A 26,928-nucleotide genomic window follows, 5' to 3' on the forward strand; every position below is an offset into this window, starting at 1 on the left:
CCGTATCGCTTCGGTTCCTCTAAATTCAATTACCGAAAAAATGAAAATCAAATTCGTATATGATGTAACTGACAGTTATCGCACACCTCATCACCAAATTCGACACGATTTTCCAATCACTCATTCCGACGGCCGATCCTCGCTCTAACGACAACGTCAAAATTCCAACGATAAAAAGAGAGAGATAGAGAGAGAGTTGAAGGCCGCCGACGATAGCGGACGATAAAAATCAAAACATTCACTTTCGTTCGCGTTGTCACCCGAAAGTAGCTGGGTCTGTCGGCAGTTGGCGAGCCTTTTACTTTCGTTTCTGAAAACAATAAGCTGTATAGAGAGGTACCTACCTACGACGAATCCCGAACGTCATAAATTAAGCATGGCGCGTTTTTCCACTCACTGAGTGAGTGAATACGGTGAGTGGCGAGGCGAGGGGAGTCCATTAAAAAAATCCGCCATCGTCATAAAAATTTCACTCTTTCGTCTCTTTCTCCGGTGGTCGGTTTATTTTCTGTTATCAAATGTTGAAGCTCGCTGTGTGAGAGAGAAAGAGAGGCGACTACGCTACGTGATTGATTGCGGGAAATTTCTTTCTCTCGCTCGCTCCCTTAACTTGTTGACCAGTGCTGCAGTTAATCAACCATCCGAAGAAGCTTCGATGCGAAAATGATTTACATGCGCAGCATTTGGGTGGGTGGGGAAGGCTTTTGAACCCGAAACGTAATGTTTTGAGTGAAAATTTGCACGGTCGATTAAGCTACATTACCGACCCTTGAGCGGGTCGGTAAACCCACTACGGTACCATTCTAATTTGGTTTTGTATCTCTTTCTTTTCCAGAACATCGTCACCGTATTTCACACCCGCTGGATTTAATAGTTCTTCATCCGTCAAGTTAACAAACAAACGTCCAAAATGCCTAAATCGGTAAGTAGCCAATCGATATAGTAGACTGAAATGAAACTTTCACAATTCGGAAGTCTGGAAATCATCTGCTGCGTTACATTCGCAGTCGAGTGTCTTCCTCCTCCGGACGGAACCACCCACACCCGGTTCGTCCAAATATAGTATAATCGACGGCCTTACGTAAGTCTGTGTTCTTCCCACCCGTCGTGCAAATTTTTCGCGAATCGCGCTGCACTGCGTCGTCCAACTCGGCGTCGTCGTCGTCGGCGTTCTATACCCATATTTGCATTTCTGTTTAGCTGAGCGAGACAGCCCCTTCCCAGCTACCGCCCTGGCCGCGACGACGGCGACGACCCCCGGTTAGACCTCTCCAACCCGAATAGGGAGAGCGTGTCGTTTATCGTTAAGGTAATAGCCAGTAATGAATATTATCTTTAGGATTTGTGTTTTTTTTTCTGCGCTCTCCAGCGGTCTCAGTCTTCCCTCTCCCCTATTATTCCGATAGAGGGAATCCAATATAGCGTGTTTGTGTCGTTTTCTTCTTTTTTTGCGAATCTGTTTGTGCTGCAAATTAGCAAGAAGGTGGCACATAGATTGTTTTGCTTTACTGCCGTTGCCTTCTAGAATCTCGGATGATTGCGCGCTTACGTGAGAATTAGTAGCTGGAAACAAGCAACTGACTCGAGATTGTGAAGATGAGGGGACTACTAATGGCGCCGGGACGGGAGTGACACTAGGTTTAATATTCAATTCAAATGATTTATCGAAGAAGACTCAAGGAAGCATAGTTTTAGCACAGACAAACAGACGTAACTCGTTCTCCTCAAACGTCGTACACGGTTGTTAATGTTCTATTTAAATATGATTAGTTTCGCGAATCCCTCGCTACAGCGCTGGCATCGGATTAACGATATGATCCACTCTTTCGCTTAGCTGGCGAACCTATTTTTTTTAGCGATTGTTGCCACCACCGTTGGGCACAACACCAGTGGGCTCACTGACTGACGGGTCTGTCGATAAATGAGGATAAGGACAAACGTCATGGCACGGCCATGACAGGTGTCAATCGAGGAGGTTGAATATTAGCAAAAGTGAAGTCTAAAAGGATATACACAATTTCGAGATAGTTAAATTAGTAGGAGCACAAACATTTTTGAAACCTTTGTTTATTTAGTGAATTTCCAATAAATTGTAATACTGAAATTTAGAATTTCGTAGGTAATGTTAAACTAATGTTTATTAAATCATACAATTACTTTGGCGGATAATTTCCAGGTTTATAATAAGAATGCTATTTATGAAATGCGTTAAAAATATATTTTTAACGCAAACTTTTTTAAGACATGACAATCAGTTTTAAAGCAACAGCTTTACTATCAAATCCATTAATTGTTGAAGTTGAAAACTTACTTCATTTTAGTAAGTCTAAGATCACATCATTTTTAATGTCTTGACGTTTTCGTACTAACAAAAATGTGGAAACTTTAATGAAATTCTATTGATCGATCTCAGAAAAGCTAGATCTAGAGATCTTTGAGGAATTCCAGAGATCTCAAGGGGAAGCCCCCAAAACTTTAGCCCAGACTATTGAATTTGTTTAAAAATCTATAAGCGTGATTTTAGATAAATTCAGGATAGTTGCATGAGGTGCTGAAGTAAAATCGAGAACCCATCAGATGTTCCGAAAGATCCAGTACAGAGACCTTCAGAAAATTTATGAAAACATCAGAAATATATCAGGTACTTCACAGAAATCCAGAGAATTCCAGGGAAGTTCAAAGGTGCTTACGAGAATTCCATTTATTTTAAGCAGAACCGAGATCTTCATTAGAGTTTAGAGTTTTACGGAAGCTCCGAGAACATCAAAACAGATCAGATAATTAAAGGGCAGTTCAAAACATTTCAAGGAAATTGCAGAAACCGGAATTTCCGGAAACTTCGGTTCGCTCAGAGAAAATTCCTGGAACGCAATAAACATTATATGAACATCCGGATAATTGGAGAGTATTTCAAGGGTGTTATTTCATGATCTTAAGAAAATTCGAAAATTTAGCTAAGTTGATTTGAGAACATCAACTAAGTTCCATTAATTAAAAAAACGGCGAGAACTTTTAGCAAGCACTTATTCCGAGTACTTCGAGGACGATCTGATAACATCAGAAAAATCACATTAACTTAAGGAAATTTGCAGCGACTTACAAGGAGTTCCTTAAAATTATGAGATACTACGAGAATTCTATGATTGATCTGAAAACTTTAGAAACTTCAGGGAATTATAAATATGTATCAGAAAATTTACCGGAACATTTGATCAATTTAGAGAAATAGAAAACTTCTTGTAGGAAAAAATGAGTGATTCAAGGGAAAGTTCCGTGAGCGTATTATTATTATAAAACATAAGGAAAATTTTAGAACTTAAAGGCAATTAAATCAATTCCAGTAAAATGGTGGGTTCTTTAAAAAAAATGCTAAGGCAGGACAGTCTAGAGAATTTTACGGAAATTGAGAAATATTTTGGGCAGTTTAAAAACATCAGGAAACTCGATAATTTGAACTTCAGAAAACCTTGAGAACTTCAGTGAAAATCATAGAATTATATTAATTATTTCGCTGGGGAAGTCAAAAGAAGTTCCTGAAATTTCAGAAAAACTTCGAAAACTTCACAGAAGTACAGAGAAGAAACATTCCGAGAACTTCATAAAAGTCTATGGAACTTAAGGGAAGATCCGAGAACTTCAGGAACTTTTATGGACATTTCGGGAGCATCTCAAATAAGTTTAGCAAAGCTCCAAAAACAAAGGGAATTTCAGGGGAGTTCAGTTCCATTAGTTTCACTAAATTAGCGGGAAATTTCAAGAAGTTCTCAGCTTTTCAGAGAACTTTAGAAATGTTAAGAAAATTATTGAGGATTTCACATAAGTCCATATCAGTGTTCACTCGGCTGTCGACAAAAGCAGGCCACTCTGGATGTGTGCTACGCGATCGTCTGTTATCTCGGCAGCAACCATTGTGTAGTCCTCCTCATTGTTCTTCATCAGCAGTTCTTTCGGTCGATGCGTCGTCGATTTTGGAAAGCAACCGTTTCGTGATGAGTGTGTGAGTGCTGACCACGTTTTGCGTCCATTGCTGCAATGGATGCGTTCTGACCCTCGTTGGCGTACTACAATTTGCCATACAATGAAACTACTGGAAGCGGCTCCAGTTCTGATGGAGGAGGCTTTTTTGGATATCCGAAGATAAAGTGTTTATTGTGTTGTACCTTTTGACTATAGTTTTAAAATGTATTGTATAGTGACCAAGAATCCTCGGCTCTGTAAAGTTAATTCGGTTGAGCCTTATCAAATAAATAAAAAAAAAAAAACATAAGTCCATAAGTTCACGCAAGCTTAAATATTTTTAGAACAGTTCAATTAAATTCATGGTAGTGCAACAAGCTTCATGAGAACTGCAAACACTTTAGAGAAGTTTCGAGAACTTCGAGGATGATATTGATCTCGCTAATAAAGCTCTAAACAAAAAAAAACTTCAAGAAAGAACAGATATCCTCAGAGCAGGGAAATTACATAAATTTTAAAAATGTTTAGAGAAATTCAGTGAATTGTTAAAACTTAAGAGAAGATTAATGATCGTTAGGAAAATTGTGGAAACTTGAGGAAGTCCGAAAAAGTTTAGAAAAATTAAAAGAAATGATGACGAATATTGCGAGCATCAGGTTAGTTTCACAAACTACAAAAGAACTTCAAGGCAGTTTAATTAAATTCAGGAATATTTTTGGAACTTTTAAGTAGTTATGAAGACCTCAGATTAGTCCATATTCAACGGAGGTTTCTCATGAAAATTCGCTTGGAGTTTACTATCTTAGGCTTAGGGTTTCACATGAAGTCTAAAATTCCTCAGAAGTACCATGAAAGCAGATTGCAGTTGATGTTTTTCTCATAGATTTTTTCCCAGAACTCCCGTGGAATGAGTTCCTTATAAATTATAATAAAATTCCATGAGCCTTAAAACTATGCAGGGAATCTGTTTCCAGATTCTCTAAACTTTCTTGAAGTACAGGGCTGTTACAACAGGCGCGGATTTCGCGAATTTCGCGGATTTCGCGATTTTCGCGGATTTGTCGTGGATTTTAATTTTCAGTCGCGAAAATCGCGGAAACATTAAATGATGTCGCGGAAATCGCGAAGGGACTGATGTGCTGTCACAAAAATTGTGGAATTCATTGTAATCGTCCCGGATTATTTTTCTGTCATCAATTTTGTTGTTCATTTGGCTCTCAACTTTTTACCGGTTCAAACCAACTACCCTACAAATAATCGAGAAATGATCTCAATTCCATAAGTCACATCGGATTTATACGGAAATTCCCTGAGGTCTGTCCAATGTGAGACATTTTCCTTTTTTTCCAATCATAAACGAATCGTATATATGCGAGCAATTGCCATGTATACCGGATATTCTAGGTTCTCCAAATCGTCCTGGAGTTCAGTTGATTTGTTCTACTATATCAACCAAGACTCCAATAATGTCTGTAGTATCGAAATATGTCCAAACAGATTCAAAGTGTCTATGTGGATTGTACCCGATCTATTGCTACGTATACAAGATGTTATAAGTTCTGAAATCATTCTGGAGATTAGATTACTACTAGATCACCCAATACTAATTCAATATCTGTAGTATCGAAATATGCCCAAACAAATTTGCAGTGTCTATGTAGATCATGCCAACCTATTTCCGTGTATGCCAAATGTTCTAGGATTTTCAAATCGATACTACAGATATTATCCTAGTCTTTGTTGATCTAGTCAACAAATCATCTGAACTGCAGAACGATTTGGAGAACCTAGATCATCTGGTATGCATGACAATAGTTCATGCACGATCCACATAGACACTGTGCATCTGTCTGGAAATATTTCGATAGTAAAGACATTGTCCCAAACTCGGTTGATCTAGTAGAATAAATCATCTGAACTCCAGAACGATTTGGAGAACTTAAAACATCTGGTATGCATGACAATAGTTCATGCACGATCCACATAGACACTGTGCATCTGTCTGGAAATATTTCGATAGTAAAGACATTGTCCCAATCTCGGTTGATCTAGTAGATCAAATTATCTGAACTCCAGGGCGATTTGAAGAACCTTGAACACCTGGATTACTCGGAAATAGATCATGCATGATCCACATAGACACTTTGAATCTGATTGGACATTGTTCGATACTACAGACATTATTGCAGTCTTGGTTGATCTAGTAGAACAAATCAACTGATGTCCTGGACGATTTGGAAAACCTATAATTTCATAGTAATAAGTCGTGCATGATCCATAAAGTCACATATATAAGATTCGGTTATTATTTGACAACGAAAAGTGCTAGGTTCACATTAGAAATAAAAAAAATCATGAAAATGTCTCACCATTGGACAGAACCGAAGGAATTTCCGTGTAAATACACAACCGCGACGTGACCAACAAGTGTGACTTATGAAACTATGGTAATTTCTCGATTATGTGCAGAGTATTTGGTATGAATCGGTACAAAATTGAGAAAACTAGAGCCAAATTAACTAAAACATTTAGGACAGTAAAATACGTCAGGTTAAATTTAAAAAAAAAAATGCATTGCAAATGAAAATGCATTTTTTTTTAATAATGTTTCATCAAATCTAGGCCGGTATTATTAAATAGAATCTCATAATGTAAGGGTGTTTTATTATTTTCACTAATTACTCAGAATTTATACTATACATAAATAACTGAAGATGATAAATGCTATTTAAAAAAAAATCAACGGCTGCAAACAATATTCCTTTAGCTCAGTCGGTAAAGGCGCAGCTACAAAGCAAGTCCATGCTGGAGGCGACTGAGTTCGATTCCCGTCCGGTCTATTAATTTTTCGGGTTGGAGAATGTCTCTACTTTCTTTGGCATAGGATGGTACAGACAAAGAAAGCTCTCAATTATAATGTGAAAGCACTTCAAAGAACACTAAGTTGAGAGCAGGCAAAAATCTAACATGCTACTATACAAGCAATAGGCTTTAAATGCCATACAAATGCTATTTTTAGGCAAAGAAAACAGTTTTTTTTGTCGCGGATTAGTATTTGAAGTCGCGGATTTCTTTTGAGAAATCGCGGATTTCGCGGATCAAATTTAGAAAATCTTGTAACAGCCCTGGAAGTATTATAACTTTTCAGTTCAAGTTTTTCAAGTTTTTTTTTTCAGGTAGTAGAAGCTTGGAGGTTTAGTCATAAACTTTCTATTGAATCTTTCGCTTTAAAGGTTCCTATGGTACATATTTAAGTGTTTATGAGAATCTAATTGAATAAGTCTAAAACATCAAACATTTATTTGGTATGCCATAATTGTCTTGCCTTTGGTCACTTTTTAGTCACTTATTTACAACTATTTGGTCACTTATTTCTTCAACATGGTCACTAAAATCACAATATTTGACAGCATTGATCGCTACCAGCCCTGTATTTGTTAACTGCAGCAGGAGCTTGTGTAGGAATAGGAATTTGTTTATACTACTGCCAATATAGGTTCTCTCTGTTTATACTCTTTAGTATGACGCGCTTGACATATATGGTCCACAGTGACTCACGAAGAGCTACTGATTCCGATAATAGCGGTACGCCTTCTTCCTCCTTCTATGGGTGTTCATGTGGGCTGCAGCTTGCTGCTTGCAGGCAGCCTTTCGTTGTGTACTGGAGAACACCACCACTCACCACGCGGTGATAGAATAAACACCGTTTGTTGAGACCGGTTCGAATTCAACTTTGAAATCTGTGTTAGGGAAATCGCTTCTCGCAGCAACAGTTGCGCAATTATTATAGCAACAGAATTTTCAATAGTGACATTTTGAAAACTGATGAAGTCTTAAGTTTAACAGATGCGTAGAAATATTTCTGATCGATTGGTGATAAAATTATTGAAATTGATCCTGGGGCAGCTGAGTTATTAACGTTCAAAATCTTTTATAATTTTGTTACATGCTCCATTTTGGTTTTCACAAAGTGTACCCCCATATAGAAATCACATACGTAGTCCAAAATAATTATGCGAAGATTTATAAGGATGTTCCGAGTATAATTCCAAGCACATTTCGAAATGAAAAAAATTTTTGGAGTGTTCTACAGAGAATTTCTATACTATTATGAGAAAAAAAAATCAAGGGATTTCTAGAGAGAATTTATTTTAGAAGAGTTCTGGAAAGATCTCTGTGAAAGGAAATTAATCGAAGGGAAAGGCTTGAGAACAATCAAATAAAAGCCTGTAAAGTTTTGAGCAAAATATTCATATGCAAATTGAGAAAACTTTGAACCTGTCGCAGATCCAAATTCAAGATCCAGCAAAGGTGCTGATGTCTTATAAATTACTCATTTAACCTTCAGCTTAATCGCATTCAGTTTTGTGATTAATTAAAATACCTAAACCGTGATAATTTCCAAAATTCCGGGAGAAAAACGGGAAAATTTCTTATCGAGATTTGCTGGTCACCATGAAGCTGAAGGAGATTTGGATGAATTTATGCCCCTAGGGTAGAATGCGGATCCTTCCCGTTTTTGGCAACACAAAAAAAAATAGTTTTTTAGCACTAACTTTTTTATTTGAAATTACTCATGAAAGTCATCTTCTAGAGACTTTTAGAACTCTTTAAGACGAATGTTTTATAGACAAAATTTGTTGCCTGTATCTCTTCTAATAAAACAAATATACCCGAATATAGTAAAAAATATGAATAAATTCAAATTGATTTTATACGAGTTTAAAAAATAACATACCTCCAATTTTTTCATATTATTGAGAATAACATACGCCCTTTCAAATGCCGTAGAAAAACTTTTTTTTTGTTTGCCCCAACCGGAGATATTAACATTTGAAAAGTGCATATTTTTAGTATAAAAACGTCAATAACTCTTGATCGGCGAAAGATATTGACAAGCTTTGTGCGGCAAAAATTTGCGCCTTCTTAAGATCTAAAAGTTATTTCAAGACACCTTTGCTGAGAAATTCGAAATGAGAAAACTAGAGCAAAACAACTGTTTTTTTTAGAGCCACCCTAACTCAATTCAAGAAAATAGCTCTAAATCGGCCAATTTGAGAGATACAAAAAAAATTAATTCACCTGCTTGAAATTAGTTCACCTATAATTTTGCTGGAGAATGTATACCTTAATTTATTCAAACAAATAAGTTAGATTTTTGATTTTAATGATAATAGGAACCACCCTAGAATTCATTGTCATAAAAATGAGGGCATAACTATAAGGAACAACTTTGTAGAAGAGATTCTTCACTACTTCTCTGGTTAGAGCCTGCCCACCGGTCCACACGTCGTGTATTGGACGATCGATATGAAAACGTCCGAAGTTCCAAAGGGAATTCGGCTTCGGCTTGTTTCGTTTTGGGGCCAACTATGTGATGGCTGTGCTAGGAAAGACACCTCGTGGTCTAAGCATATGTATGGGAAATTTTGATGCTACCAATTTTAGTAAAATTTCTTAGCTGTTCAAAATTGCTGAATGAAGCCCCCGTCGAATGGCATATTGCATGACATGTTTCACATTAATGCTTTGGAGAAAAATGCGTTCAAAATCTTTCATAATTTCGTTACATGTTCCATTTTCGGTGTTCATAAAGTGTCCCCCCATATGGAAATCACAGACGTAGTCCTACGTCAAAAGCTTCATTATGGAGATTTTGCGCCAACTGGCTGGTTCAGGGTGACCAGTGAACCGGGGAAAAGCTTGTGAATGTTGATGATAAATCGGATTTAAATAAGATTCTAGACCTTGAACAAATCTTAAGACACTTGGACATGGTTAGATTTTCAAGATACAGTCACAACTGTTGGGAGAATTTCGATGATAATTCCAAAAGACTTTCGTGGCGATATTAGAATGCATCCCAGGGTTAACAACAAGGTACTTCAGCGAAAAATCCCAAGGGACTTTTGGGGAGAACTCTTAATGAGTTTTGATTGGACTATTCCATGTCGCGTTCCACGAGCTTTCAGAATAGATTTTTTTTTTTGGGTAAAGAGGATTCCAGGTCCATTTCTTATGAATAATCTAAATAAGTTCGAAGGAGAATTTTTTTAAGCGTTCCCTGCAAGCAGCCATTCCACAACAAAACGATACAGTGGTTCTCAGAATTTCAGAAATATTGGTAGTATTGTTCCGTATTTTTTACTTTGTCATTAGGGTGACCATTTTCATGTTAGGGTGATTCAAAAAATCGATTTTTTTAAATGACTTGAACCCTTACTTCACTTTACTTTTCGTGATCCGACGTCCCTCAGGATTGCACCTGCGTCACAATGTAACGCCAACTAACTCGGTTCGTGGCTGCTTGACTCCAATTTCTTGTCCGTCCCACACTTCCTAAAGCTTTCTCCATTTGGTCTAACCACGTTGCTCGCTGTGCTCCTCTGCGTCTTGTACCGGCCGGATTCGAGGCAAACACCATTTTTGCGGGATTGTTGTCCGGCATTCTTACAACGTGTCCCGCCCATCGTACCCGTCCAGCTTTCGTGAGTTTCTGGATACTGGGTTCGCCATAGAGTTGCGCCAGCTTGTGTTTCAGCCTTCTTCTCCATACACCGTTCTCACATACCCCGAAGATGGTCCTGATCACTCGTCGTTCGAAAACACCCAGTGCTTACAGGTCCTCCTCAAGCATCGTCCACGTCTCGTGCCCGTAGAGAACTACCGGTCTTATCAGTGTCACGACTTCCGGCAATTATGCGTCTACGAATTTCTCTGCTGCCGTTGTTATCCGACGTCGTCAATGATACACAAGTTCATCCACCACCTCGAACTCATCTCTGTCGGTTGTCACCCCTGTATCACCCCCGAACTCATCTCTGTCGGTGTCCCCCTCATCCGCTGTACCGACGAAGCTGCCTTGGTCAGATGTTAATCGTAGTGCTGCTTCCACCTTTTAATCACCTTGGGAATTGTCGCGTTTGTCATTGACGCGAAAAAATGGTCATCCTGGAAAATTCTCGTCAAACAACAATTTTTTGTCGCACGACAAGATCACCACGACAAAATCAAGAATCCATCCAGTCGCGACTATCTATTCTAGTCATATGTCTATATAGGTTGTTTGAATAGGAGGATCACGACATGAAACCATCCATTCTAAAACGGAGGTTAGATTTAAAACAAGGCCGGAAATAATATTAATTTCCTTCAATATTGGTATTTCCTATTTCAGAAACAAGTGGGAAATTTCTGCCAAATACCCTTCAATATGTATATTTTCGGAATCGGGATGACGTCTCGAGACCGAAAATCGATATCCAGCGCCATCTTGAAATCCAAGATGGTGGCTTCCAATTTCAGAAAAAGTGGGAAATACTGCCAAATACACTTCAATATGGGTATTTCCGGAATCGGGATGACGTCTTGAGACCGAAAATCGATGTCCGACGCCATTGTTTAATCCAACATGGTGGCTCTCAGATTCTGAAAAACTGTCATATACTCTACAATATGTAGAGGGTTCGACGAAAATATATGTCTGACACTATTTTGTAATCCAATATGGCGGCTCTCAGATTCAGAAAAACTATCAAATTTGGGTATTTTCGGAACAAGTACTACGCGTACATCCCGAAAATCGAGGTCTGACGCCAGTTTTGAATCCAAGATGGTGGCAAGTGACTTCAGAAAAAAACTGTCAAATACCCTATAATATGGATATTTTCGGAACTGGGTCGACGTGTACATCCTGAAAATTGATGTCTGACGCCATTTTGGAATCCAATATGGCGGCCATTGTTTTCTGAAAAGCTGTCAAATTCTACGATATGGATATTTTCGGTACAGGACGCGTGTATGATGCCGAAAATCGATGTCCAATACCATTTTTGAAATCCAAGATGGTGGCTCTCAGATTCGGAAAAACTTCCAAATACCCTACACCATGGGTATTTTCGGAACAAAACTACAATTTATGTCCAACACCATTTTGCAATGCAAGATGGCGGCCATTGACTTTAGAAAAATTGTCAAATACCCAATAATATAGATTTTTGAGATGACATGTAGATGCCGAATATCAATGTCCGATACCATTTTGAAATCCAAGATGGCGGCTTCCGGTTTCAGAAAAAGATATAAATACAGTCAAATAACCTTCAATATGAGTATTTTTGGAAAAGAAATGACGTCTAGATAATTACATCTAGAAATAGAAAATGAGTGACCTGAAATCCAAAATGGCAGGTACAGGATACACGAAAAGTTGGAAATACTGTCAAATACACATGAATGTGGGTATTTTGGGATTCGCGGTGGTAACTACGGATTAGCAATTACTGTCCGATGCCATATTGAATTCCAAGATGGCAGCTTCTGGTTGCAGATAAACTGGATAGTAATGAAGTAATGAAATTGGGTTGTTAGCGGAATGCTAAATAAAACAGCAAAAGGGTTTATCTTCCATTTAATTCCACTTAATTAATTTTGGTATCCATGACAGATACGTATTTCGACTACAATGTGCAGTCTTCATCAGTGTCATTCCCACTAAAGAACTTATCAAAATCTAACCCCCTTAAGTACTCATCCCCTAGGTAAAAAAGTCAAGATCATAGGTATAAAAATGAAACTACAATGTGTTGAATCGGAACCTACCTAACTAATAAAAACCAAAGATTTAAGTAAGCTAAAGGAGAAAAATCTATACAAATCTCTAATAAGGAAAATCCCCAAAGGCTTGGTAGCCATCATAATGAAGTAATGAAATTGGGTTGTTAGCGGAATGATAAATAAAACAGCAAAAGGGTTTATGGTCAATAACCATGTCGACAGTTTCCGTCAATCTTGTCGTCCGACGTACGTGAAACAAGTAGAACGTAGAACAGAACTTGCGCGTTTCGTGAGAACGATACAGCTGCTGCATTTCTTCGCACTCCAGCTCGTCCAGGCGGTGCTTCTCATCCCGGAGAAGATGGTTTTGCTGTCTTCGCTTCTGTTTGTATCGCTCCACATGTTGACGGGTTCCTTGGTGCAGCATCCTCGCCCGCGCAGCGTCTGACACTCCTCGTCGAACCAATCGTTCCGTCGATTCCGCTCCACAAATGGCACCTTCAGCAGCGCCGTTAATGGCTGCTTTCACGTTGTTCCATCAGTCCTCGAGAGGGGCTTCGCTGAGCTCTCCTTCATCCGGCAACGCTGCGTCGAGGCATTGCGCGTAATCAGTTGCAACTTCGGGCAGCTTCAGTCGCTCCAGATTGTACCGTGACGGGCGTCGGTACCGAATGCTGTTGGCAACAGAAAGTTTTTGGAGCACCTTAACCATTAGAAGGTAGTGGTCCGAATCGATGTTTGCGCCACGATAGGTCCTGACGTCGATAATGTCCGAGAAGTGCCTTCTGTCGATCAAAGTGCGGTTGATTTGCGATTCTGGCTGCTGCGGTGTACCGATATGGGAGGCTATGCTGGAAGTAGGTACTACGTTCTTAGAGGCGGCGAAATCGATGAATCTGAGGCCGTTGGCGTTCGTTAGCTGGTGAGCGCTGAACTTTCCTATAACCGGTCTGAATTCCTGCTCCTGGCCGACCTGAGCGTTAAGATCTCCGATGACGATTTTGACGTCATGGCTTGGGCAGCTGTCGTATTTCCGTTCCAACTGGGTCTATGCCGATTGTTCTGGTCCGTATTTACATTGTCTCGCCGGAGGACCATCGTGCACAGCACTGTTTAGAGTCCCACGCTGGCACCAGGACGTTGATCAGCCGCTCCTAACATGGAGAACACACGCCGTTTTGAGTCGCACCTCCATGGTGAACAGACGCTCCAAGACTACACTCTTCGGAGAGAGGAGCCCCCCCCCCCATCCTTGTCAGCATACGACCAATATCCCACCGATGGTTACCCGATCTTTTCTATGGTTACTCGTACCCTAGCCGGTTCCACGGGGGGAGGGGGGGGGTCGGAGTAACTGGACAAGAGATTAGGTATGCGTCCTGTATTATCTCGTAGAGGTTGGTGCTCAGAATCTGTTCTGTTGTTTGCAATAAGAGACTGGTCTCTTCCCCGGGGCTTCCGGAATCTGTTCCAGGGTTATCGGGTAGTCTTTGTCACTTTTGTCATTTGACATGGTCTCTAATGACATGTAATTGAAATTTCTGAAAATTTTGATGAGCCGCATGACTAGTTTTTGTTAAAACTAGAGATTGACCACTCCCCCAGGGCGTCCGGAACCTGTTCAAGGGCTATCGATGGCCTTTTGTCACTCTTGTCAGTTGTCATGGTCTCCAATGACATGTTCACGACATTCTCAAAATTTTTTGACATGTCGCATGACTAGATTATGATGCAATCGAAAATTGGCCACTTCCCCGGGGGCATCTGGAACCTGTTCTGAGGTCGTCGCGTTGCCATTGTCATTCATTGGATTTTTAATAAAAAATATTTAAGAGTTTGTTTTTGAAGTTAAACACTTGTTTGGATTTTTTTTTTTAAATCACTTGAATTTTTTTACAGTGTAATAATTTCTTGAACAGAAATTATGTTTTCCTACAGATTTGTCTCAGACGTCATTCCGATTGGAACAGACGTTTTCGAGGTATGGTTGGTTGAAAAATATCGAGTACGCCATTTTGGTTTTTTTTTTTTCAAGATTCAAAATGGATGAATTTGAGCAAAAATGTAAATGACGGCTCATAACAACCAATTGCATGCAAATTAGAAAAGGTCGAGTCTGAAATTCTTTTTTCTTTTCCTATTTAACCTGGAAATGCTCATTGGGAAAACAGTTTGGCTGTACAGGGTGAGAGCGGAAGTTCGTTCTAAAAATCTCTCAACAATTGGGTCCGTTGTTTATGGACAGCCTCCCCCATTGCTCAAGTTTCTTCGCAACTTCAAAAATGGCCACGACCACTGTTGACCACTCTCAATCCGCCACATGTTACCCGTTTGCGCATCGTTCAGAGGAGGAGGAGGAAAAAGCACAACAAACAAATCGGTTTATTTTGATAATGGAAATCGTTCTGGTCCGGTTGTTTGATTGACCCGCATTTAGATGGAAACTAGCCTCCTCTTGCTCCCACTCCAACTAGCGCTCAGCGTCGCCACCCAACATCCGCCCTGAGCAATAATAATAACACATCGCGTACCCCACATCAACTGCAATCTATTTATGGGGCTTGAGGGATTCACATAGTCGTCGGATTGAAGGTCGTCGTTTCACTGGAAGCGGGTGGTTGTCTCTGTGTGTGTGTCAGTGTGTCTGTGATTATTTATTTGCCGAGATTCGATCATTTGAAGACTATTTTTAGCCTCTGTCCCGTGAAGCCTCTAGAAATGATTGACATTAGAATGTGCCACCTCGCGAGGGAGACGTGAGAAGGATTACATCAGAGGTCATGGTGGTCCAGTCAGTGATGTGATCTCTCGAAGCTCATCTCGCGTAATACTGACTCATCATCATCATCATCATCATCATCATCATTCGGGAAGGAAGCTTAATGTCACGTAGAATAATTGATAATTTTGCTGACTGAGCAGCGGCTATTACTACCTGTACCGGTGCAATTACTAGCCAACAATTCGTGGTCATCTGCTCACGTGTGAAGCGGGGTTTTTTTTTCGCGGTAATAGCGTATGCTTCCTACACATAACAACCGAGATAGGAAATGATTCGTAGTAATGGGCGAACAATCACGCGATGATAAGAGTCAGAATGAAATCAGCGAGTATTTTTGAGTTTGTTGAAATTTCCTCGCAGCCCGGACTCATACATCTGCAATTATTTCCTTTACGATAATAGGCCATGACTCTCCGGTATGGTTGTGGTCGGTCAAGCAAGCCCGCAGATAAAAATGGTAATTGCATCATTAGTATGCAGCAGCAAATATTGAATGAATCTGACCCGCGTGTCCGAGTCCGAGATTGGAACGAGCAAACGAGCTGAGCTGATGATGCGAACCGATCCGATTCGGATTGAAATGGCTATTGTTGTTTGGGGGGGCTTTCAAGCCGACCTAGGTATTGGTAGTGTGTTCCCAAAACCCATCGTCTGCTGCGTGATGAATTGCGTGCGTCCTTGGGCTCGGTTCTGTCTGTCTGAAACCGAGTGCTGAGGTGTGATCTCTATAGAGAAAACGAGAGATATGAGGTCACATGATGATGATGATGATGTTGAGATTCGACGAATGGTCTCGACCTGCTTTGCGTGCACCGAATACCATTCGCACTGTGTTGAATCGATATTGTTCTGTTCGGGGGGGTATTGAGCTGCCACTCACCGCGGAAGCTCATGCTATTGACGACGAATCGTTCGAACTGGAATTTAGCAGAATCACGTCACCATCGGTGAGGAACAAATTTCTCTCGAGCAGTTGTGATTCATCACCATCCAATAGCTATGTCATCACGATAAAGGCATTTCTAACGATTGTAGAAGGCTTCAAGTAGTAAATTCCAACCGCAAAGGTGAAGCAATAAAAGGTGATGGATTGCCATATGACTCGCTTTTATTATTGCAAGTGGCGACGATCGAAGCGTGAAAACAATTACTTGACGGGAAGAATTGGCCGGTCACAACTTCTGATCTCACCCCCTTCAAATGCTATGCAGTTTCCCTAAGAACTTTCAAAACTGACGTATGATAATATTTTATATTAATTCGTTGATACTTGTGAAAGCAATTAGAAAAACCAACATTAATCAACCAGTCGACGACGAATACCTTTTCAGGGTGCCAATGGAATTTTAATTTTAAAATTTCAGGTTTTTCCTAGCTAATATTCACTAATTTTCCAGGGTTTTTTTTACGTAGGACTACGTCTTTATTTACTATACTGGAGATCTCATTACAAAATCAAAAATGAGGCATGTAACGAAAATGGGGAATTTTTCAAACGCATATTTCTCAAAACCATTACTGGGAAATATGTCATGTTATATGTCGTTCGACGGAGAATTTATCCAGTAATTTTTTGGTGTATAGTTCAAATAGTGGAAATTATTAAGTAATTAAGAAATTTAACGATTAAAATAGGAACATTTCGGGAACTAATTAGAAGAGCATACGGATGCACAGTGGTCGGAGATGGCAAAATCACGAACCTTATTGAATTGTGTACAAACTATTGACTTAATTAAAAAAATGTTCAGAAGAATTATTCACACCAGTATTGCCCACCATTCCACACTTACGAAAATTTATCATGGCCTACTATAAAAAAAATTGATAAACCTAACTTTTCCCTCTTATGTGATAGAAGCAAACTCAAAAAATGAAACTTTGTACAAGATACCAATTTTCTATGTCCAATAGTTTCGGCTATATGGGCCGTTTTCTATGGCTGGTGGCCCCGGAAGCACTAGGGGAAGTGGTAAATTTTGCATTACATTAGGAGCTTATCGAGCACCATATGCATTGTTCCCAGAATTGTGTGCCATATAATTTTTTTGTTAATCACAAACTGAAAATTAATAATTTATGTGAGATAGTTTGTCTCGTAATTGGAGCACATTTTCCGCGATTCGAAATTCCAGTGATGACCTGTGTTATATTTATACTTGGGTGCTGAGCCGGTCAACAACTACCATATATGGACCTGGATTCGATAGTCCGGTTCTGGGTCGCCACCAAAGCCGCGATTCAAGATGTTATTTTCACGAGCAGCTCAATTCCTGGCGCAAATGGCCAATCATCAGCAACGGAAGGTCTGCCATTCGGAACTCCGCGAGTGCACGTACATCGACGGTCTGCAAGACCTACAATATCCCCCAGCTTGTTCCTGGGGCCGCTGTCAAGCCACCAAACCCCCAACGTCCCATCGTTCAGTGCGATCATGTTGCCGAGGTAGGACTTTCAAGTGCCAGAGAGAAGCTTACAGCTGACAAACGTCAAATGGAAATCGGGAATTTGGTTAACATTGGAGGCATTTAGTGAGATCCTTCCATTAAACTGTATTTTAAATACCATTCATTACATTGCATATTACTGTTACATTCACTCATAAGCTAGCTCGGAGCGTTTGGTACGGTATGTCCACGCATCCTTCCACCCCTGAAGATTCACGAAATGCATCGCTATTTAGATTTACCATGCCAGCGCCATATTTGACGCGTTCCTATACGGGAAAAAATCCGATCTCCGAAATGAGAAAAATGACTCATGAACACAGCGTATTTTTATGTTATGAAAATACACCATGAATAATATTCATGATATCATGAACAACTTTTGCGTAACGCAGTAAACATACCCAAAATCATGAATCATCCGAGTTGAAATCATGAGCTAAATTCATGGGTTTAACTTTTAACCAAAAAATGCAAAAAAAATAAGCATCAGACTGGAATCGAACCAAGAACCTTTAGATCATTTAAACCATACTTTGACCACTAGACTAGCAGTACTTGTATAAGATGGAAGACAAAAGGCGCATAAGAGATACTTATGTAGTGCGGTTTATGAACACGGTTTGCCAAGTACGTATAACGCTTGTAGCGGTCTTGATTCCACTGCATTATGAAATCATGAATTTCCATGACGAAATCATGAATCATTGTTACGATTTCATGGGATGGTAAGTTTTTTCATTTCATGATTTTTTATTCACGCGAATGGGATCGGATTTGTTTCCGTGTAATGATGACGCATTCGTCTATTTTGACAAGATATTTTTTAAAATCACCATCACCATCATCCCCTTAGAGCACTGAAACTAATATTTGCAAAAGTAACATTTCAAAAATAGTTATTTAAAATAGTCGAACATTATGGAATGCTTCGATTTAGGAACTGCTTCGAATATGGTGCTTCCACGGTTTATTTGAACTCGAATCCTTTCACAGAATCATCTTTGCGGCAAATGCAACGCAGTGCTAACCTAACCTAATGATTTTCCAGGATGCTTTCTCGTACTGGCTGTGATTGTATTAGATTAGATTAGATTAGATTATCATTTTTTGTGAATCACAAACTCAATCAATCAACTCAATCAAAAAGAAACCAATCATCTTTTCTGGTTCGTATTGATCATGTAGTGGATATGGATATGGAACTAACGCTCACTGTAGTAAGACAACCTCTAATTGTACTCAACTTGCCATTGTATGAAGAGCCAAAATTGGTTTGGGTGAATCCGTGAGCAACATCGCCCACGTGCATCCACGGAATAAATGAGAATCTCCTTCCAACAACAGGACCATACAACCGGTCAAAAAACAGACCATCCAACAAGAGGATGTTCCAATGAGTGGGGAGAAGAGCCCGCCCTATATTCACCGAATATTAAAGACAGGGAGTTGGCATTTCCACTCTCCCCATCCATTTCAACTATGTGATGGCTGTGTTAGGAAAGACACCTTGTGGTCTAAGCATATGTTATAGGAAATTTTGATGCTACCAATTTTAGTCAAATTTCTTAGCTGTTTAACTATTTGCATTATTTGTACTGTATGCCTCAAAATTACTGAATGAAGCCCCCGTCGAATGGCATATTGCATGACATATTTCACATTAATGCTTTGGAGAAATATGCGTTCAAAATCTTTCATAATTTCGTTATATGTTCCATTTTCGGTTTTCACAAAGTGTACCCCCATTTAAAAATCACAGATGTATCCGTAATCGTAATCCTACGTCAAAATACTCTTGGAACTCTTCTCGTACCTCTTACGTTGGAATTATATTCGGAATTCCCTTCAAATCCCCCTTAGAATTTCCTCAGATCCGAATCACCTTTTGAAAAGCTTTAATACTATCCTGAGAATGCAATTCCTTTAAAAATATTTTCAAAATATTAATAAAAACTCTCCTCAAGACCCGAATTGAAAACTTTCCTCAGAAATTTTCCAGAGTCTATTTATAATTCTCTTTGAGTTCTCGTTAATATTCTGTTGGAATTACTCTTAAAACGCACAAGCTTCTTTTCATCTTTCCAGAAATTCTTTAGAATTCAACTCAAAATTCTTTAGGACATTCCCTAAATTATGTTACGATATTGGTCATATTTCCCTTATGATGAACACCAGAATTTTGTAAATATTCTTCTCAGCATTTCTTTTGAAATATCACGTAATTCTCCTTAAAAATTCCATAGGTATTCTCCTCCGAATTCAATAGAATTTCTTTCTAAATTGCCAGATCCCTAAACATTCTTGCAAGCTGTAGAGCCATGAAAATTTCACAGGTTAAAAATGATTTCTTTTAAAACTAGTTTCATGGTTATGCTGCTTATTTCAAATATTTCCTCAATCTCATATTTTAAATAAAACCAGTTTATTTTTCAAACTCTAAGATCTTGAAGTCTAGGTTAACAAATAAAAAAATGTCGAAGCATCAGAGTCCTGGAAATTATTTTAACCAATTTTTCATCCTTTCTATTACTATAGACTACCGAGAGTTCCGACCAGCTATGCTCCTTAGAATAATCCAGGAATTCACCATGAAGTGCTCTTAACAAATTCGCTAGAATTCTGAATTTCATTAGACTTGGACTCCGTTGAATTGTTTTACAAGATTTTCTCTGCATTTCTTTGGAATTTTCAAAATTATTTAAAAGTTCAACAAATTATTAGCCCAAAGCCTTAAAATTTTTCCAAGTACCAACATATGTTTTTCCACATCTGGGATCTTAACCATTTTTCGAAATATCACATTTCAAGTCACACATCTCGAAAAAATTGTCTTATTCTAAGAATATTTTTTTAAGGCTTCTGTTAATGCATCTCTGCATCAAGTTCACGATTTTAAAATCGATATATTAATTTAAGGTTATTTATGTTGATGCATTTTGGACAAATTCAAAGGCAGTTTTTTCGACGCATCGTTTCAGGTTGCAAAAAGCTCGTGATCGTGCACGGGCGGGATCCTTAAATTGTGTTAATGATCGTTGTAATAGGTACAGAGATGAAAATAAATTAGACACACCGATTGCTTGACCGTCCACTGCTTGCTTTGTATAGTAGCTACAGTGGGTAAGGTAGTTGTACATGTAGATGACGTTGCATAAACAACTCGCGTCATCGATAAAAATAGCTTTTATTTTTTTCGAAAATGCATCATAGTAAATTTAACCACAATCTTTTGCTCTAAAATTCAGTACATACTCAGCCCGATAGGTCAGTTAGCTTTCATGACTCTGTTTCTTTTTAAATTGTTGCGCTTCAAAATCATAAAAGGACTCGTGAATAGAAAAGTTATTTAAATTGATATTAAGTATGGGAAATGGATGTAATGTCGGCTTAAATGCTCCTAATTTGGGCCCATACATAAATACAGCAATCGACTAAATTTTCAATAGCGACCAAAAATATCAATTAGTACCGGCGCAATGACGCGTTCGATGGGCCCTATCTTAGATCCATCGGAGAGAGAGAGAGCCATTTAAAGCCATTACGCCTCTGAATTACCGGAATTTGAAAAGTAACCGGGAAAAACCCGGGATTTCGACAAGAGAACCGGGAAAAATAAATTAACCATAACAAATTTTTACATCAGAATTTCAGAATAAACCAATAAAACAGAGTGATCCTTTAGCAAATGAATATCTTGCTCTGTTTGCTGCATAATTTTCTTCAGTTTACCGTCTTATTGTTTTTAGAATTTAATCACTCAGCAATATTAGAGATGAACTACCCTTCGGCTAAAAATCTCTATAATAAAGATTAAAAAAAAAAACTCAGCAATATTGCATATTGATTTTTGTCGCCTCAATTTCAGATGTAAAGTGCATGGTCCTTAAAATAAAATATTAAAGATGCTGGACTTTGGAAACAAATATTTGTAAAAACCAAAACTGACTTATTCTTTTCCGGGGTTTTAATTTTTCGCGGTTCAAATTTCTCATGATATGAATTCCAGAAATAACTTGGAATTCTGCTCTGAATTATCTTGAAATTGTTCTGAAATAAACCAGAAAACACTCCGCGTAATAATTACCGTTGGATTCTTTTAGGAATTTCCTTCCAACCCCTTCTAAGAATTAAATTGGAATCCTTCTTGAAATTCCCTTGAGTCTATCCGGAGACTTTTAATCTTTTGAAAATCTTTTCAAACAGTTCTTTTAACTCTATTCAAAACAGCAGAAACCTTTCGAAATTTTATTTAAAAAACTCCTTGGAGTATTTTAAAGAATTTCTTTCTAATTATCAGCAATTTTTTTGCAATCAATTTTGTTGGAGTTTGTGATGAATCTTTCGCACTAGGGTTGAAATTATTGAAAACACATTCTAAGAACTCTGTTTCTTGTTGAATTCTGATCACAATTCTTCTTAAAATTCATCTATCTTTTCCTCACGATCCCCATACAAATCTCCTCAGAATCACGTAGGAATTTTCCGCAAAGTTTTGTTTTTCACAACTCTTATTTAAATATTCTAAAATTACCTAACAGCTTAATTTAGAACTTGCAGAAAACCTTTCCTAATTCATCTAACAATTTCTAAGGATTTCATGTCAAAAAAAATTCTGGAAATCTGCTCAGAACTTCTCCTTCGAAAACTGTGTGGGAATCCTTCTCAATATTAGCTTGAAATCAACAATTGAATTCTTTTAAATTTTATTTAAAAATCCAGGGTTTGTCCGCTAGATTCTACAGATTGTTATGTAATTTGTTATAACCCCCTAAAATGTCTTTACAGTAAATTCCTTTCAGCACGTTCTTAAAAATGCGTTCAATTTCGTTTTTTTTTGTGCATATTAACAACCGGGAATTTTTAAGATTTGAACCGGGAAATCCGGGAAAAAACCGGGAATTTCAAAAAGAAAATTCACTGGCCACCCTGAAACGATGTTTGATGCATTTTCTACATTGTAATAGCTCATTTTGCTATTGGTTTGATCTTCCTCAGCTCAAAGAACTTTGTTGATGGTTTGATATTACAACATCTTATTTTCCCCTTAGCTTTTCAGTAAATATTTTAGATATTTTAACTGTTATTTCGATCAAACCAATAACAAATTGAGATGTTCCGATATTCTTTTTTAAATAGTTAAACTTAAAGTTGAACAACTGTACGTCAAAATTGACGAAAATCGTAGAACATCGACTATTAGTACAAATATTGAATCTTTTTTCCTCAAATAAAACACAAACCTCAGAAAACATATTACCGAAATTTAAAATCTCGCTAACAAAGCAATAACAAATTATTTCTGAAAGACGAGGCTCGGTAGCTTAGTGTTTACCGTTTCTGCTTACTGAGCAGAAGGTCGGGAGTTGAATCCCAGACCCGTCCCTTTTTCTTGTTATTGGTTGTCACTATGCCTACCACCACAATGAATCCAGATCAAAAATAACCTGACCCACACTAACACAACTTTCCTTCCGATGGCAATCGTAGAGACGCAGAGTTAAACACGGTCTCTATACCAACGGTTGTCATACTAATCATCCTTCCCCTTCCCAAAAGACCGGCGCCGGTGCTAACCTACAAATAGCTTGAATTAGTGAACTTGTACATGGGTCATTCCAGATCACGTGGGTACACCACCTGTGGACGATGTCACTTGGCCGAAACGCTTATTTAGGCAGGCTGAACAAATACCTTTTTTTTTGCTCTGAAGTGCTTAGATCCCTCTCGGCTACAACCCTGGATTTTCGAGATTTTTAAAAATTGCATCTTTTAGAAGAGATTACTCCACAACCAAATAAGCTATTCGTGATCCACAACTGAAATTTTATGTATGTACCTGCTAATCTATCTGATTTCATCGTACTACTAAAGCACAACGTTTTGGCTGTATCCCATAGGAACGTATTTTCACTTTTAGGACCACAATTAAATGATGAACAGAAATTAACAAAGAAGCTCAACAACAACAGAATTAAGAAGCTCAAAACTACCATTCACTCATCTGGTTATATGTATCTCAAAAACTATATGTCCAAATCATTTGCCCTTGGAAACACATCAAGTAGAAGAATTTTCCAAAGTGCGGTGAAAATTTGAGCCCGAAATATTAGGACATAAAAAAATCCCGCTCATGGTGAAAATATGCCATTTTTTTACAATTTAGAAACCTGCCGGTAATCAGTCTGCTTACTGTAGTTACTATAACAAAAACAAAATGTGGGTACACCTATGTGAATCTTCATTAAAAAACCTTTAAATTTACGTTCTAAGATCACGAATAGCTTATTTGGTTGTGGAGTAAACTCTTCTGAAAGTGGAAATTCTTTTAAATCTCGAAAATCCAGGGTTGTAGCCGAGAAGGATCTAAGCACTTCAGAGAAAAATAAAAAAATCATTTGCTCAGAATGCCAAAATAACCGTTTTGGCCAAGTTTGGTTCAAATCGGTGACATCGACCACAACTTTTTAAAATTCTGTACCCACTTGAGCTGGAATGACCCATATTGAAGATGGATAAGTTAATGCCAAGCGCCCTCTATGTGGTTCTCTGTGCCATTTCACTTTTTCTGATCAGAAACGGAGTAGCAACTATCCATCCACGGCCAGTGATGCAAAATATCATGACACTCACTCGACACTCGTCAACGCATCAACCGACTATCGCTGATAGAACGTTTTGTCAAGCAGTGAGAGGTTGGACCAAACAACAATCACCAGTAATGGTCGCTGCTCACAGGCAAAACGTAACACTCGCTGCTGATGATGTAAAGCACAACGAAAACCGTGAAGACGTCTGCAGTACGATGATGAGAAAAAGCGAAACGGCAGAAGGTAATGAAAACAATGCCTATGCATTCCAAGTTTGTCTCGGCACGCGCGACTGTGTGAGTTACAAACAAAGCTGGCAAAATTAAGCGGAAGCTGTTGGGCTCAATCACCAACTACAAGCAAGCAAAGCAGCAGCTGCTTAAAAACGAGCACAGATGAGTGTCGTGATTGTCCGGAATGATCAGATCGGTGATGGATCACCACCGAAGACGACATTCACCAGTTGCTTTTTACTTCTTTCGTCAACTTGCTTGAGAGTGCTTCGACAAGCACATTGATAGAAATGTACCAAGCGTTACAACCATCAGCTGTTTGACGATCGTGATTGTGATAGGTCGCAACTCTGTCCACGGCATTAAAAAAACATATTTCCGATAGAAAATCGTTCCCTATGAACAAATTGCATAAATTCAGGGTGGCAAGTGAACCAAAAAACCAAGAAAACCGGGAAAAAACCAGGAATTTCATAAGTCCACTAGGAAAATAATCTTGTTTGTATAATTTAAAAAGGGTTTTAAATTTAATGTATGTCAAAATTTCTTTTTATAATCAGGTCAAAACTAAAATGGTTAGTCAAGCTAAATCTTTCACACAACTAAACATCGATGATTTACCGATACGCGAGAATTTAGTAAATGTATTTTGTATTTATTTTTAATTTAATTTTTTTTCTCGAATCAATTGCATGTAATATTTTGTGCTTAATTGATAGCAGACTTAAGTAGGGCCGACGCGTAACTGCTTTGAAGTACCTGTTCAACATGTTCAATAAAAAAGTTCTATTTCTAAAAACTTCAGATAAGGCCTTCGAACTTCATGCAAGTTCCACAAAATTCAAGAAAGTCTTACAAGTTTCAGGAAAATCCTGTGAACTACTGTGATGACCTACGACGGTCAGGAAAGCTCTCCGAAACTTCAGAGAAGTTCTACAAATTTCAGAGAAGTCTTACGAACTTCAGGGAAGTCCTTTAATCTTTGGAGAATAACTACGAATTTTACAGAATTTTCTACAGATTTAATGTAACTTCTACGACATTTAGGCATTGCTTAAAACTTAAGGATAATCCTATGACACTTATGGATTTTTATTCCGAGCTTCATAGAAGTCTTCAATACTCTTGGGAAGTCCTCTGAACTTAACATAGTTCTCCAAGCTCAAAAAAGTTCCTAGAACTTCCGAGAAGTCGATTGAACTACAGGTAGTCCTACGAAATTCATGGGAGCTCTCCAAACTTCAGGGCATTTTTCAAACTTTTGGAAAACCCTTCGATATTAAAACCCTTATGAACTTCAGGGAAGCTCTTCTAAATTTAGGGTCCTCATATATTCAGTTAAGTCCTTCAAACTTCAGGGAAGTCCTCGGAACTTCGAGAAAGTTCTTCGAACTTGAAGGAAGTCTTACGAACTTCTGAGAATTTCTACGAAGTTCGTGGTACTTCTACGATATTTAAGAAATTCATATGAATTTCAAAAAACTCCGAACTTCAGGGAAGTCCTAAGATCTTGAAAAAAGTCCTTCGAACTTCGGGGAAGTCCCATGAAATTCAGCCAATACAAACTTCAATGAACCCTTCAGGAAAGACCTTAACGCTTCAGGAAAGTTCTACGAACTTTAGGGAGTTTCTACGAACTTCAGCAGTCAGACTTTTTAATAATAAGAGTTATTAAACCAGCGTTGTTTATGAAATCTTTTAATCATATGATTTTGAAATTATGTTGTAATCAAAATTCCGCTAAATAAGATCCTTAATCGTTGACAATTTCCGGGAAATTTGAACAAACTGGAAATCCGTAAAAGTGTTAGAAGCAAAGGTTTGTTTAAAGAGTCCTCATTCATATCACACTTCGCAATTACACCTTGAGATAAACTCCCGTTAGCCTGTTGGCTAAAAATCTCAATAATAAAGTTAAAAAAATCGCAGTTTCAAAAACAGAAATCTCTAGATTTAGGGGCTTATACAGGGCTGGTAGCAGGTTACTTTTTAGTGACTTGGTCACTATTTTGAAGCCAGTCACTAAAAAGTCACTTTTTCACCAAAAAGTCACTAAAGTCACTATTTCCCTAAAAATAGTCACTAAAGTCACTTTTTCGCTATTTAAAATATAGTGAAATTTAAAAATACCAACAAAATGTTTAAATTGAGTACTTTGCACTAAGAAAGTCTACAGTAGTTTTAACAAAATATACATATATGTTAAAAATTCAAAATTTTAACTAGAGTGACCAGTGAATTGCAAAACTTTAGAACACCAGGAAAACTATTGGGAAATGCCTTCAATTTCGAAATCGGGGAAAATATACCTCCTTTACCAGAAAATAAATTTTAAGCCTTGGAAACGTAACGTTCTAAAGGTA

At 38.3% G+C, this 26,928-nt stretch overlaps 1 protein-coding gene across 1 annotated transcript in view; it reads left to right on the plus strand.

Moving 5' to 3' along the window:
- The window catches only part of Moe (Moesin), a 162,745-nt gene that overhangs the window by 36,108 nt on the left and 99,709 nt on the right, over positions 1 to 26,928 (plus strand). The window contains exon 2 of the mRNA XM_065225505.1: positions 836 to 922. Coding sequence (XP_065081577.1) covers positions 911 to 922 — 12 coding nt within the window. The 5' untranslated portion in view covers positions 836 to 910. The remainder of the gene's footprint in view (positions 1 to 835; positions 923 to 26,928) is intronic.

This window comes from Ochlerotatus camptorhynchus, unplaced genomic scaffold (genome assembly GCF_037179485.1).
Source record: "Ochlerotatus camptorhynchus isolate MF236.1 unplaced genomic scaffold, CSIRO-AGI_Acam_v1.1 ptg000230l, whole genome shotgun sequence".
Lineage (NCBI taxonomy): Eukaryota > Metazoa > Arthropoda > Insecta > Diptera > Culicidae > Ochlerotatus > Ochlerotatus camptorhynchus.